Source organism: Somniosus microcephalus, chromosome 1 (genome assembly GCF_052327205.1).
Source record: "Somniosus microcephalus isolate GS21.2 chromosome 1, FLI_Smic_1.0, whole genome shotgun sequence".
Lineage (NCBI taxonomy): Eukaryota > Metazoa > Chordata > Chondrichthyes > Squaliformes > Somniosidae > Somniosus > Somniosus microcephalus.
Window position 1 is genome coordinate 197,980,533 of NC_140987.1, and position 16,469 is coordinate 197,997,001.

Here is a 16,469-nt window from a genome sequence, read left to right on the forward strand (position 1 = left end):
ATGATTTTTCAGAATTCATTAGACTCGGGAACAGTGCCCATGGATTGGAGGGTAGCTAACGTTACCCCACTATTCAAAAAGGGGGGTAGGGAAAAAGCAGGTAATTACAGACCTGTAAGCCTTACATCAGTTGTGGGCAAAATGCTGGAGTCCATCATTAAGGATGAAATAGCGGAGCACTTAGCAAATGGGGACAGGATAGGACAGAGTCAACATGGATTTACAAAGGGTAAATCGTGCTTGACTAATCTATTGGAATTTTTTGAGGGAGTAACTGGTAGAATAGATGGGGGAGAGCCAGTAGATGTGGTGTACCTGGACTTCCAAAAGGCCTTCGATAAGGTCCCACATAAAAGATTAGCATGGAAAATTGAGGCTCATGGGATAAAGGGGAAAGTATTGGCGTGGATAGGGAACTGGCTGTCAGATAGAAAACAGAGAGTTGGAATAAACGGCTCATTTTCTGAATGGCAGGCAGTAACAAGTGGGGTACCACAGGGATCTGTCCTGGGCCCCCAGCTGTTCACAATTTACATTAATGACCTGGATCAGGGAGTCGGATGCAGCATTTCCAAATTTGCAGACGACACTAAACTAGGAGGGGGGGTGGGCTCAGAGGAAGAGACCAGGAAGCTCCAGAGCGATTTGGACAGACTGGGCGATTGGGCGGATAAATGGCAGATGCACTATAATGTGGACAAGTGCGAAGTTATCCACCTTGGGTGCAGGAACGGGAGGGCAAATTATTATTTAAATGGCAATAGATTGGGAGAGGGGGAAGTACAGAGAGACCTGGGTGTTCTTGTACACCAGTCACTGAAGGCGAGCATGCAGGTGCAACAGGCGGTCAAGAAGGCAAACGGTATGCTGGCCTTCATAGCAAAAGGGTTAGAATACAGGAACAGGGATACCTTGCTGCAGCTGTACAGGGCACTGGTGAGACCACACCTCGAGTACTGTGTACAGTTTTGGTCGCCTCATCTGAGGAAGGATGTTCTTGCCATGGAGGGGGTGCAGCGGCGATTCACCAGGCTGATACCAGGAATGGCGGGAATGACCTATGAGGAGAGACTATGTAGTTTAGGGATGTACACACTGGAGTTTAGAAGATTGAGAGGGGACCTCATAGAAGTGTATAAAATTCTGACAGGTCTAGACAGACTGGATGCAGAAGGAATGTTTCCCTTGGCGGGTGAGAACAGAACTAGAGGACATAATTTAAGGATAAGGGCTAAACCATTTAGGACAGAGATGAGGGGGAATTTCTTCACTCAGAGAGTGGTGAACCTGTGGAACTCATTGCCACAGAGGGCAGTGTACGCCAGCTCATTAAATATATTTAAGAGGGAATTAGATATATTTCTACGGGCAAAAGGGGTTAAGGGTTACGGAGAGAAGGCGGGGACGGGATACTGAATTAAAGGATCAGCCATGATCTCATTGAATGGCGGAGCAGGCACGAAGGGCCGAATGGCCTACTCCTGCTCCTATCTTCTATGTATCTATGTAACATACCATTTGCCTTCTTAATCGCCTGTTGCACCTGCATGCTCTCCTTCAGTGACTGGTGCACAAGAACACCCAGGTCCCTCTGCACTTCCCCATCTCCCAATCTATTGCCATTTAGATAATAATCCACCCTCCTGTTTTTACCCCCAAAGTGGATAACCTCGCATTTATCCACATTATAGTGCATCTGCCACGTATCCGCCCATTCCCCCAACCTGTCCAAATCGCACTGTAGCCTCCGGACATCCTCATCAGAGCCCACTCCTCCTCCTAGTTTAGTGTCGTCAGCGAATTTGGAAATATTGCATCCAATTCCATGATCCAGATCATTTATATATATTGTGAACAGCTGGGGTCCCAGGACAGATCCTTGCGGCACCCCACTGGTCACTGCCTGCCACTCCGAAAACGAGCCGTTTATTCCAACTCTCTGTTTTCTATCCGCCAGCCAGTTCTCTATCCACGTTAATACTTTGCCCCCAATCCCATGAGCCTTAATTTTGCATGATAATCTTTTGTGTGGAACCTTATCGAAGGCTTTCTGGAAGTCAAGGTACACCACATCCACTGGCTCTCCCCCATCTATTTTACCAGTTACTTCCTCAAAAAATTCCAGCAGATTAGTCAAACACGATTTACCCTTTGTAAATCCATGTTGACTCTGTCCGATCCTTTCCCCATTTGTCAAGTGCTCCGCTATTTTATCCTTAATAATGGACTCTAGCATTTTGCCCACAACCGATGTAAGGCTTACTGGTCTATAATTCCCTGCTTTCTCTCTACCCCCCTTTTTAAATATTGGGGTAACATTAGCTACCCTCCAATCCACGGGTACTGTTCCCGAGTCAATGGAGTTCCGGAAGATGATCCTTCGAGCATCTGCTATCTCCAGGGCCACCTCCTTAAGTACCCTAGGGTGTAGTTTATCAGGCCCCGGGGATTTGTCGGCCTTCAGTCCCCTCAACTTACCCAACACCATATCCCTAGAGATACTAATTTCTGTCAGCTCCTCCCTCTCATTAGTCCCTATGTTTGTCGATATTCCTGGGAGGTTATTTGTGTCCTCCTTTGTGAATACAGAACCAAAGTATGAGTTTAATTGGTCTGCCATTTCCTTATTCTCCATTATATATTCTCCCGAATCGGACTGCAAGGGACCGACTTGGGATTTTACTAGTCTTTTCCTCCTGATATACCGATAAAAGCTTTTGCAGTCTGTCTTTATGTTTGCTGCAAGTTTACTTTCGTATTCTATTTTCCCCTTCCTGATTAATCCCTTTGTCCTCTTTTGCTGTATCCTGTACTGCCCCCAATCTTCCAGTCTGGTGCTTTTTTTTGCCAGTTGATATGCCCTTTTTTTTGATTTTATGCTGTCCCTAATTTCCCTCGTTATCCACGGTTGAGTCACCTTTTTAGGTTTATTTTTATGCCAAACCGGTATAAACATGTTCTGGAATTCTTCCATTCTATCTTTGAATGCTTGCCATTGTCTATCCACTGTCAATCCCCCCAGAAACACCACCCAATCAATCTTACCCAATTCCCATCTCATACCCTCGTAATTCCCTTTATTTAAGTTCTGGACCTTAGTCTCTGATTCAATTTCCTCACTCTCCATCTCGACTGATATAATAGGTGTTCAAAATTATGAAGGGTTTTGACTAAATAAGGAGAAACTGTTTCCACTGGCAGGAGGGTCGATAACCAGAGGACACCAATTTAAGATAAGAATATTTTTTGTTTTTGGTTTTTGCTTCTCCCAGGAGATCAGGAGATTACATGGCTGTTTGGGGTTGGGCGGGGGGGGGGGGGGGGGTGGAGGGAGTAAATGTCTATTCACGATGAGTGGGGCAGGCTTGATGGACCAGCTGGTCTTTTCCTGCCCGTCAATTTAATTTGAGGAACGAAAGTTTGTAATAGTAACTTTCAATAGGAAATTGGATATATATTTGAAAAGGAAAAAATTGCAGGGCTATGAGAAAGAGCAGGGGAGTGGAACTAATTGGATATCTATTTCAAAGAGCCGGCACAGGTACAATGGGCCTAATGGCCCCATTCTGTGCTGTATGATTCTCTGAATAGCTATTCCTCATCTTAACAAACACAAAGGTGCAGCAAGTGAACCAATTTCAGTGTAACAGATACAATGGCAGATAAAACTAAAATTCTGGCAGTCTGATTTGTGAACTACTGACAAAGTGAGGCAAATCCCCCCAAAATAATGACTGTGATTCCACTTAAATCAACAACATGGTTATCCAAGAATCTAGTATCCAAATACTTTATTAATGCAACACTTTAAGGCATTAGTATATTACAGTGGCATGTTAAGTTTACATCATGAAAACAAAATCATTAGAAATTAGATCTTCAAAATAAATATTTAATTACAAGATTTGCAGAAATTTCATACTGATGGCAAACTTTATAGCAAATACCAATAATTTATTATGCACATAAAAGTGTGCATGTACTATACAAAATCAAATGCAAGTAAGCCATGGTACACTAATTTCCTTCAAAGCAACAAAACCCATTAAAAATGTTAAGGCAAATAATACTGCACTTTTGTTTTCAAGTCTTAAGTTTTTTAATAATCTGTCAGGGTAATTCTAGTCCTTCCAGTCAGACCACCATTTTCCATTTAGAAAGTTGTTCAAACGTTCTGTGGCTATATGCAGGTTTATGCTAGAAGAGGGCAATGGGCTGATTGAAGCATACCACCTTCTATTCAAAAATATTGTATTTGATGCTAAATATTAACCAGGAGTTCAAAGAACATCTTGGAAACCGTAACAACAGTAAGTTACAGTTTATGATTAAGTTTTTAAAGGAAAAGGGAATGAGTACACCAGAAATATTTAACTTCAGCGGGGAGTTCTCCCAGTGTATGGCCAATATTTATCCCTCATCCAATACTACTAAAACAGATTATTTGTTCATTTACCTCATTTATTCTTTGTGGGACCTTGATGTGTTTGCCTACAAAATAACAGTGACTACACTTCAAAAGTAATTAATTGTCTGAAGTGCTTTGTGGCATCCTGGGGGATGTTCATTCTGGACGACAAAATTCTGTAGATATGATTTCATCAAGGCTTTTGATAATGTGTCACAAAAGCATTTAGTTCACAAAGCAGGAAGGCATGGAATAGGAGGCAAGCCTCTGAAGTGGATTGAATGTTGGCTAAATCTGAGAAAATAAATAATAGTTGTGAATGGAGATGCATCAACAATGCAAGGGGTCACTAAAGCAGTGGCATAGGTATTAGTGCTGGGGATAGGTAGGGAAGGTAGGCTGATAAGTGGCAAGTAAGACTTGAGAAGGGAATATAAATTAAAAATCACTCTAGGATACAGGAGAAGAATTGGTCATTTTGATGGACAGCTCACTGAAACCAACTCAGTGAAACCAACATAACAGTGTGCAACAGCAGGAAGAAAAGCTAACTGGATCTTGGGAGGAGTATCCCATGAGGTGATGATGAGGCACTAGGACATCCACACTTGGAGTAGCGTACTATTTTGGTCGCCATACTATAGCAAGGATATCCAGCCATTGGAGGCACTGCAAAAAATAAAATAGGCAACCAAAGTGATAATAGCTCAGATGTCTTAAGCCAAGTAAGACAGGTTGAAGAGCCTGTAATTATTTACTATGGCAAAGAGAAAGCTCAGTGAGATATCATACCAGACTCATAACAGAATAGATAAACTGAATGCAATAATATGTTTGAGATTGCAAGTGGACATGGGCTTAAGCTTGAAAGAGGGAAAATGCATAGTTTAGATTTTAACTACTTTATGGAAAGTGTGGTAAACATATGATAGACTGCACAGAGACCACTGGGACAATTTAAGGGAGAAATGGATATATTTGAGTGAGTGGGGAAATTGAGAGGGATTAGTATTTGGGACCAGACAGATGGACTGCATAGTCTTTACTGTCCTGTGTTTTCCCATGTTCCAATTCATATATTGGTGTATTTGAAAAATTAAAATCTGTTCCAAAAATTCAGTGGTGTTTGGGCTCCTTTAAATTGCCACAGCTCAGAAGGTAGGGATTAATCATACATACATTCGTCCTCACATTCTTGGCCAAATTAGACTGCCTCTTTCTTTTAAAAAAGTCATTAACACATTGTATTATTGATGTATCTCCTCTGGTGCAATATATAAACAAACAGTTACATTGAAAAGGTGATATGAATCTGAAGGATTGAAGTACCCAAGGGCATATACTTGTGCAGTCTTAATTTTTAAGAGGTAGGTTACATGCCTGGGCAATGGACTTCTGTAAACACGATTGCATTTCTTTATAATACCCACAATTTGATAACAGTTTTTAAACCTATTGCGAATAGCTGAAGCACTCCTAAATAAAGATTCAGTCAGTAGGAATCAGATTTATTCAAATCTACTGCTTTGAACATTTATTTATACTAGTTTAAGTCAGAACCAGCAAAGAGACCCGACACATTCTAGCACCAAAGATGCAATGACAGGATTTTAGGGTTCATAATAAACGCCAATGATCACGGTCAATAACCATTAAAAAAAATACTATCTGAAAGTGTTGACTTGCAAATTACCACCAAGGAGGATATTTTAACACGTACCTCTAACGTTATGTTTTCGAACTCATTTTTGCAACACTTTTGTTCTCAAGATTTGCATAATTATATAATAGTACATAAACGCGAGTGCAACCACCAACCCAAGTGCACTTAAAACAAGATCGGTTACTGGTAATTTGCTTTTTAATGAACCAGTCCAAAGTGACTAGCTCGAACGTATGCTTATTGTAGCTTAGTTGGGACCCATTTATCTTCATTGTAAACAATAGTTCTTACAGGTATTTGGATTCCTTTGCATGTGCAAAACAAAATCTTGCAGTGACCTGAGGAAAGTTAAAATAATCCTAACAAGAATGCTGAATACTTTCAGTGTACATTAATTACATACAATGCCAGACACTGCTAGTATGTAGCTTCATCCATATTATCGTCACTAGCTCCATAGTCATCTCCATCTTCAAAGTACGATGCAATGTAGTCATTTTCCTAAAAGCAAATTAAATGATTTTTCAGTTTACTTGAGTCTTCCCCAATTTACAAAAAATGCATACTAACCCCATGAGGAAAACATTAGCTGGAAATGCATATCTTACAACCAAGAACCATAAATCTCCTATAATTCACTTTTACAAGTTATAGCCAAGAAATCTGCTTTTGATCTGTATTTTCAGATGAAGTACTGAACAATATAGATGGTTCTTTTCTGATCAGCAATACATATAACACAGATATATTAACAAAACAAGTCATCAATTTACCACCCCCTGTTGTTTCTAAACAATTGCTGGAAATACTAAACACTATACCTCTTCACATTCCTCCTCATCATATTCTTCATCCACAGCTTCCTCCTCCTCGTCATCCTTTTCTTTTTCCTTCTCTTCAGTTTCTTCATCAGATTTATTTTCTGTATCCTTCTTCTCTAGAACCTATAGAAAAGCAATTATCTTCAACACAAGAAAATTGGACATAGCTTTTACATATAGAGGAATCATTTACTTCAAGAGTTAAAATAGCTATAAATTTCAAATCTGTAAAAAAGTAACACCAATAGGATATTGCAAATTCCATACAATAAGCCAATTACCACAAGACATAACCCTTTAACCAGACATATGCCATTTGTAGGGTATTGACAACACAGAAGACCACCATGTGCACATCCAGCATTCAGAGAACAGACAACTCATTCAAATATGTAGGATGCAGAATTCAAGCAAAAACAGACATGGGCTCTATGGGGCTCCAGTGCTAAATCACATGCTTCACAAGCATTAGTCCTAAGCATGTAGAGTACCTATTGATAGATGCACTAAGCTACATTTTACTTACTCAAACTGTTGTACTAGAAATGGTTTAACTGCTGAACAAAGTCTAGAACTGAGTTTCCTGCAAATTAATGAACACAACAGAACATCCATGGAGCAAGAGGTTACCAGAATGAAGAAGAAATGAGAATAGGCAAGCAGCAGTTAGGGGGAAGAAAGTAATTAGAGGAATGTATAACCTTTACAATCTATATTAATGACTTGGATGAAGGGACTGAGTGTACTGTAGCCAAATTTGCTGATGATACAAAGATAGGTGGGTTAGCCAGTTGTGAGGAGGACACGGAGTCTGCAAAGGAATATAGATAGGTTAAATGGGTGGGCAAAAATTTGGCAGATGGAGTATAATGTGGGAAAATGTGAGGTTATCCACTTTGGAAGGAAGAATGAAAAAGCAACTTATTATTCAAATGGAGAGAGACTACAAAACGCTGCAGTACAAAGGGATCTGGGGGTCCTCGTACATGAAACACAAAAAGTTAGCATGCAGGTACAGCAAGTAATTAGGAAGGCAAATGGAATATTGGCCTTTATTGCAAAGGGTATGGAGTACAAAATTAGGGAAGTTTTGATGCAACTTTACAGGGTGCTGGTGAGACTGCACCTGGAGTACTGCATACAGTTTTGGTCTCCATATTTAAGGAAGGATATACTTGCATTGGAGGCAGTGCAGAGAAGGTTCACTAGGTTGATTCCTGGGATGAAGGGGTTGATGTATGATAAAAGGTTGAGCAGGTTGGGCCTATACTAATTGGAGTTTAGAAGAAGGAGGTGTGATCTTATTGAAACATAAGATTCTGAGGGGGATTGACAGGGTGGATATTGAGAGGATGTTTCCCCTAGTGGAGGTATCTAGAACTAGGGGGCATAATTTCAGAATAAGTGGTCGCCCATTTAAGACGGAGATGAGGAGGAATTTCTTCTCGGAGGGTCATGAATCTTTGGAATTCTCTACCCCAGAGAGCTGTGGAGGTGGAGTCTTTGAATATAATCAAGGCGGAGATTGACAGACATTTGAACTACAAGGGAGTCAAGGGGTATGGGGAGAGAGCGGGAAAGTGGTGTTGAGGCCAAGATTGGATCAGCCATGATCTTATTGAATGGCGGAGCAGGCTCGAGGGGCCGACTGGCCTACTCCTGCTTATGTCCTTATGTTTCTGCAGCCATGACTGGGAGTAGACTGTTGCCTCCCAGGTGCCAGGGTAAAGGATAAAATAGAGCGCATGGAAAAGATTCTGGAAGGGGTGGGGGCAGAGAAAGTAAGCAATTTAAAGTCATAGTTCATTTTAGAACCAATGATGTAGGGAAGAAGAGTACAAATCTTGCAAAGGGAGTTTGAGGAGTTAGGTAAAGCAGGACCTCAAGGGTAATAACCTTTAGATTATTTCTGGTACCACAGTGTTAGGTCAGTTAGGAAGAACCACAATTAGACATTTTAAACACAGTTTGACAGATGTTTCACAGTTCTAGGGCATTGTAACAAGTTCTTGGGCAAAGGGTAACATTTACAAATAAGATAGACTTTTCCTCACTGGCACAGCAAATACAGCCATAGGGAGGATATAAACTAATTTGAGAAGTGGCAAATCTTAAGAGTTTATGAGAGAGGAGTTAAAATAAGTAAGAAAAACCAGACTAAAATAGTATGTTTAGGAAGAGGTATAGAGGCACCTACCTTTGGCCAGATAGAAAATAGGCCAACAGGAAAGATAGTGAAGGAAATAAGAAAACAAAGGAAGAAGGGTACTGAGGAATATGAAAGTCAGTAATTTCAGTGTCTACATGTAAACTTGCAAAGCATTTGAAATGGTCAGGAAACTTGAGGGACTAATTAGAATGAGGAGTCGGGGGTAGATCTGATTTAGCTTTAAATGAAATTTGGCTTCAGGCAAGATAAAACTGAGAACTAAATATACAGAGTTATAGAAGGAAATAAGGGATGGCCTTATTCATTAATTTTGTGCTAAAAAAAAAATCAAATTAACAACTTAAACAACTCTGAATTAAGGAGTCGACTATATAGCCATAGAAAGGAAAGTTTTTAAATCACAATAGGTGGTGCTCAGAGACTTGTGGGGGACTGGAGTCACATATAGATCAGACCAGGTAAGGATGGCAAGTTTCCTTCCCTAAAAGGACAGTAGCGAAACAATTGGGTTTTTAATGACAATGGTCACTTTTACTGATACAAGTTTTTTTATTTACAGATTTTTTTAAAAACTGAAATTCACAAACTGCCATGGTAGGATTTGAACTTGCACTGGCAGATTATTATCCCAGGTCTCTGGATTACTAGTCAAGTAACATAACCATGACACTACCGTATAGTTCCAACAGTCCATCTTATCCAGTGCAATTTACTGAACTTTATTTTGCAGTTAACTGCAAAGATCAGTTTTTTTCCAATCACTTTTAATTAAATTCATTACTGAACTGCCATGTCTATCTATTTTTGAAATACTCCAGGTTACTGCTGAACTAGTAGCATTAACAGATGAAATCCAGATATAATTATTTGTAAATCACAGACTCGCATCTAAAATGAACCATATGTAATTGTGCTCCTCACCTCCAGTGTCTGTATTACATCCTCATTAGATTTGTTAACTACAGCTTTAGGAACTGAGGGTACACTTTTACTAGTTTCTGCAAAAATAAAATAATGTAATAGAGAAAGCAAAAATTAGCAGTCTTTTCTGTAAGATTCACTAAAGCCATAATCACAACGATATAAAAGCTACGCCAGTAATGAAAGTCACACTATTTGACAAAAGGTAGTTTAAAAAACACTTTTCCAGAGCGATCAATCTCATCACTCCCTTAACTCCAAATACTGTTTGCTCACCACACATTCATTTCATCATTGCTTACTCTAGTTATTAACATTTCCTTGACAGCAGAAAAGTATTTCAGTTGCACAGGACGATAATCCGTTCCAACAAAAGAAATTGGTAAGTCCCAATGGTTTCATTTGAAAACCCGTCTATGCATCTAAAACAGACAGGGTGATTCATGGGAAGTAATTGCTTGGATAACCCAGACCAAAAAGGTGAGGAGTACATTAGACTGGGATATTAAAATGGCCTTTCTAATTTTCTTTTGTCATTTAAATGACATTTGTGAATAGCTGGAGGCAGAATTCCACCACACTTCAACTAAAATTACTATCCCAAGTGTAAGACACATGCATATATAGTGTATGGATTATAGACCTTTACATGTTTGACACTTTTGCATGAATAGATCAGGCATTTCAAATGCAAATATAATCAAAAAGGCAGCTTGAACCCTTTAAATTCCAGTAGCCCTTTGTTGTTCTGTATCGTCTACTATCTTAAGTGCAGCTCTCTTAAGCACTAACTACCAGGCCACCTCCTGCATCAATTACCTTTCCTTTTTTGAGTGTTGTGTATATTACAGATATTTTAGATATCCTGTTAGTGAAACCCAAAAAGGTTCATTAGCAAATTTGTCTCTAATAGTTTGCAATGCTCTGCCTTAAGATCAAAAACGTACCTCAGATTAGTTAATGCAAAATCAAATGGCTTAAAATGGAAAAAACAGCAAAATGCACCAGAGTACAAATACATTGTGCCACAAAATGGTGGGATCAAGAAGTCATAAAAAAAACTGTTTGAAAAGAACAGAATGGAATTCTTACTCTCGTGTTTTCCATTCATGTATACAGGAAACACGAGGGTAAATTTCCCAAGTTTCTGCTCCCACCGTGGTGCTTCATTTAATGAGAAAATGGATCGGCCAGAAGATCGATCTCTGGAGGGAAGCCTTGTAATCAGCCCTTCTATTCCAACCACTGCTTTGTCAGTAAGATTAATAAGGGTTATGCACAAAGTAAAGCCATGGGCCTGGAGTTTCCACTCAATCGCGTGGATTTTCTCGGTGCAATTCCCCCGATATTGGCATAGCTGACGCAAAAGATCGTGGAATTTTAAGAGCAAATTGCCTTCAGCGCTACGCGAGTTTCCGTAATCTTTATTGCTAGCAGCAGGCCCCGCCCACAACACTGGCCACGCCCCCAGGGTGAACTGATCACCACTGGGTGTTTCTGCTAATTGCACTCATTTGCAGGCCTTTGAGGAGTCTCCAAAAATTAAGCTGGAACTTTTCGGCACAAGGATAGGAAAGTTTTCAAAGGTTTCGAATGAACTAAATTTTTTTTTTTTTTACTATGGAGCTGACTACTGTACCCCAATCCAACTAGAAAATACTTCTGTATATTTAAAAAAGTCATTTTCAGTCATTTAAAATTGGGTTACTCGCAGGTGGTGGATTGACGTGGATTTAAAATACTTTTTTTTTTGATAAACCCATTTTCAGCTGTATTAATCAAACTTTACCAAGTTACCACTCTCGATTAGATCAAGGAATATTATTTAAAGCAAATTTATTTTTTAAAATTCCATTTTAAATTGCTGCCGATTGCACTGGTTCATGGTAGATTTTGCGTTCGGCGATATGCAATTGACTTTTCAAAATGGGCACAATTTGCACCATAATTGCCGATTAACCTCAATAAACCACCATGCTTTGAGCGCAATCAAATTTAACTTTGCCTATATTTTCACTAGCTATGTTTGCAGTACCAAGCTGGTATAAACACTTTTCATTTAAAATTAATTGGTAAATTGGTTTTCTTTCCAGGTCTGATATTTTGACAACGAAACAGATTTACAATATATATTTTATTAAGTTTCCAGGAATGCAGCAAAATTTTGGATTAAAAATGCATTAAGAGTAATTTGCTGGATTCGACTGATTTACCAAAACATTAATTCCCTGGATTAAGTTGACTCAACCATACGTTATTAAATGAATTCACTGGATTCCATTTACTTAGTGACTCAAGAGTTTGTACTGAAGCAGAGATAGAGCAGGTGGGTGATGCAATCCAGGTTAGCAATGAGAGCAGCAAGAGGTAGGAAGTGAGGCTGCTGGCCAACAGCTATTGGGCCAGAGGTCTGGTCTGGTATTTGACATAGACTAGGCCTAACTCTGTGCAGGCAGGGTGGCAGTAATGTTGGTTGCCGTGTGTGGATGTGCAGGCTCTGAAGCGCCATCTAGTGACGAGCTGGACCTGTTGGCATGACTGGGACAATGACAACTAATTATACACTTTACAATAGGAAATCCTATTGAGGGGACATCTACAGGCATGACGAGGAGTAGTGACAGCCAACTGTTGGTAGGTTAACACTGGAAAACCTTGCAAGAGGTTTGTCTGTCTCTAAAATACAGCATGCAATATATGTGTCAATTTTAATATATTACTAGTCATTCTCCTATGGCGTTGCACGAGATCAAGTGTAGTGAACTGAGGTTAGTCGGTGTAGAGTCGTAATTCAGTCCCCATTACAATCTGTTCTTATTTTAATGTAATACTTGGATTTCATATTTATAGCGAAATAGCAAAACTTACAGCAATTTGGGAAGCAGAGCTGGTTGGAGCATAGGTGATGGGACACATGCTGGCTTTTTGTTTAAAATCGAGGTTCTTCACTACAACCCACAACACACTACCAGGAATACTGCTTCAAATTATATATTTATTTAATTAATGAGAAGGTAGGTTCCAAGTTTTAGTGGTTCCAATTTGCTGGCTATGTATATCACTCTGTGTACTACAGGTGATTACATCAAACCCACAGTTGGACAGTTTGATCAGACACTGAAATATGGGCTGGATTTTTTAAAAACCAGCAGACTTGCTGGGAGCAGGAGTGGGGTGTCCTGGAAGCGCATGGGAAACCCGGAAGTCTGGGTTTCCTCACACGCTGTGGAAATTTAACTCCGATCCCTGACCCCGGGGGTGGTTTGATGGCAGGGAAGCTTGAGGGGCCGGGAGGAAGCATTCCTGCTTCTCCCAGCCCACAAGGAGTGCTCCTCGAGGATGTCCTCGCTTCGCTGCAGCTGCCGGGATTCCTGGACAGCCACAGTAAAACCTGCAAATCAGGTTAAATCCAAGGCTTCCAGCCTCATTATCATATTTAATGTGCCAACCCGCCTCCTGGGAGCAGGTTAGCTGCCCGCTCCTTGTCCCACCTTGGGTAAAACCCGGAGCTTGGCAGGTTGGAACTGGCTTCCTGATGCGCTTCCAAATTTTCCTCATTTAAACCACCACTCGCACCCAATCACCTATGTTAAAAGTCCCCCCATAAGCTCTAAACCAATATAAATAATGAACACTGGTGTCCTTTAAAATTATTTCAGTGGTAGGTTTTATACAAGGACTGATCAAAATACTTTAAACTTTAAGCAGGCAACTTGCTGTATTGTATTAACAACAACTTGCATTTATATAGCACCTTTACCGTAATAAAATATCCCAAGGCACTTCACAGGAGCGTTATAAAACAAAATTTGACACCGAGCCACATGAGATATTAGGGCAGGTGGAGGTAGGTTTTAAGGAGCTTCTTAAAAGGAGGAAAGAGAGGTAGAGGCAGAGAGGTTTTGGGAGGGAATTCCAGAGCTTAGGGCCTTGGCAGCTGAAGGCATGGCCACCAATGGTAGAGTAATTGAAATCGGGAATGTGCAAGAGGCCAGAATTAGAGGAGTGCAGATATCTCAGAGGGTTGTGGGGCTGGAGGAGATTACAAAGATAGGGAGGGGCGAGGCCATGGAGGGATTTGAAAACAACAATGAGAATTTTAAATTGAGGCGTTGCTTAATGAGGAGCCAATGTAGGTCAGCGAGCACAGGGGTGATGAGTGAACAGGACTTGGTGCGAGTTAGGACACAGGTAGCTGAGTTTTGGATGCCCTCAAGTTTACGGAGGGTACAACGTGGGAGGCCAGCCAGGAGTGCGTTGGAATAGTCAAGTCGAGAGGTAACAAAGGCATGGATGAGGGTTTAAGCAGCAGATGAGCTGAGGCAGGGTAGGAGGTGGAAATACGAGGTCTTAGCGATGGCGCAGATATGTGGTCAGAATCTCATCTCTATACTATATGATGTCTATATGCAAATGTATGGAAAATAAATGAATGTTCTGAATGGATAACTTACTGACTGAAAAATAAATATAAAATATGGTAAATTCGCTAGATTTAACATTATGGATGTAGTATGGAGCCCAGAATTGGCGTTAGGTGTCGGCATAAATATGGGTTTTCAAATCCCAAATACAGGCCCCAAGTCTTTCAGAAATTGCCTCCCAACTGAAAAATTTTAATATGCATAGAATAGTACAGCACAGAAGGAGGCCATTTGGCCCATCGAGTCTGCACCGGCTCTTTTGAAGAGCAGTCCAGTTAGTCACACTCCCCCGCTCTTTCCCCATGTCCCGGAAATCTTTCCTCCCATTCACTTTTGAAGGCTACTACTGAATCTAGTGCATTCCAAAACCTAACCACTCGTTGCATAAAAAAGTTGTTCCTCACGTCGCTTCTGGTTCTTTTGCCTATCACCTTAAATCTGTGCCCTCTGGTTATCGACCCTTCAGCCATTGTAAACAATTTATCTTTATTTACTCTATCTAAACTCTTCATGATTTTAAACACCTCTATCAAATCTCCTCTTCGCCTTCTCTGCTCCAAGGAGAATAAACCCATTTTCTCCAGTCTATCCACATAACTAATGATATACCTATCAATTCATTCCATGAAAAGCGACGAGTTGAGATAGTAACTATAGGTTTTTATTGGCTAAATAACAGAACCCACCCTCGTGGGTGATCGGTTCCAGCAAGGAAGAATACTAGCCAAGCAATCACCTTTATACCTGGGCAAGCAGGCGGAGCCATGGGCGGAGTCAGCTGAGGTATGCCTAGGTATAACAGCGTGCGAGGCAAGAGGTAACCTTGTGTAGTGATAACAAGTGTAAACAATAGCAGTGGTTTACCACATTCACCCCTTGTTTAAAATTGAGTCCGGCGGGGTGAAGTGTACTACTAGTTCGTGTATGTCAGTCTATCAGGAGGCCTCGTAAGCCTTTCTGACCGGCGCAGCAGCGGCGGCGGTGGTGCAGTATCCGATGTTAATGCTGGTGTCTGCGTGGTCGACGAAGGCCCCTGGGGTTCCGGCATGCCGCCTACAGGAGCTGGATTTGGGGGAGTGGTGGGGGATAACGGTGGTGTCTCAGGGGTGCCCGAGGGTGCGAGGTCTCGCAAGGAGACTGTGTCCTCCCGCCCCGTCTGGGTATTCCACATAGGCATACTGGGGGTTGGAGTGCAGGAGGTTCACCCTCTCGACCAGGGGGTCAGTTTTATGGGTCCTCACGTGCTTCCGCAGCAGGACGGGCCCCGGAGAAGTCAGCCATGTTGGTAGCGAGGTTCCCGTAGTCGACTTCCTGGGGAAAATGAACATTTGCTCATGGGGGGTGGCATTAATGGCAGTACAAAGCAGTGACTGGATGGAATGGAGCGCTGCCGGGAGGACTTCCTGCCAGCGAGAGGTTGGGAGGCCCTTAGACTTTAGGGCTAAGAGGACGGCCTTCCAAACTGTCGTGTTCTCTCTTTCCACCTGGCCGTTCCCCCGGGGGTTGTAGCTGGTGGTCCTGCTCGCGAGAGGTATTGCTGCGAGCAGGAACTGGCGAAGTTCCTCACTCATGAAGGATGAGCCCCGGTCGCTATGTATATAGTTCGGGAACCCGAACAAGGCGAAGAGGTCGTTCAGGCATTTGATGACCATGGTACTGGTCATGTCTGGGCAGGGGATGGCGAAGGGGAAACGGGAGTACTCGTCAATAATGTTGAGGAAGTACACATTACGGTCAGAGGACGGGAGGGGCCCCTTAAAATCGATGCTCAAGCGCTCGAAGGGGCGGGTGGCCTTGATCAGGCTTGCTCTGTCCGGCCTATAGAAATGCGGTTTGCATTCGGCACAGACTTGGCAGTTCCTGGTCAAGGTCCTGACCTCCTCGATGGAGTAGGGCAGGTTGCGGGCCTTAATGAAGTGATAAAGTCTAGTGACCCCGGGGTGGCAGAGGTCGTTGTGGAGGGTCCGCAGTCTATCAACTTGCGCGTTGGCGCATGTACCTCGTGATGGAGCATCTGGGGGCTCGTTGAGTTTACCAGGCCGGTACAAGATATCGTACTCGT

At 41.7% G+C, this 16,469-nt stretch overlaps 1 protein-coding gene across 4 annotated transcripts in view; it reads right to left on the reverse strand.

Moving 5' to 3' along the window:
* Positions 1 to 3,871: 3,871 nt before the first annotated feature.
* Positions 3,872 to 16,469, reverse strand: part of polr3g (polymerase (RNA) III (DNA directed) polypeptide G) — a 44,111-nt gene continuing 31,513 nt past the window's right edge. For all 4 annotated transcript variants that reach the window (XM_085989116.1, XM_085989107.1, XM_085989097.1 and 1 more), the window contains 3 exons: positions 9,984 to 10,060; positions 6,893 to 7,015; positions 3,872 to 6,572 (listed from right to left, as the gene is read on the reverse strand). In XM_085989116.1, coding sequence (XP_085845242.1) covers positions 6,489 to 6,572; positions 6,893 to 7,015; positions 9,984 to 10,060 — 284 coding nt within the window. In that variant the 3' untranslated portion in view covers positions 3,872 to 6,488. The remainder of the gene's footprint in view (positions 6,573 to 6,892; positions 7,016 to 9,983; positions 10,061 to 16,469) is intronic.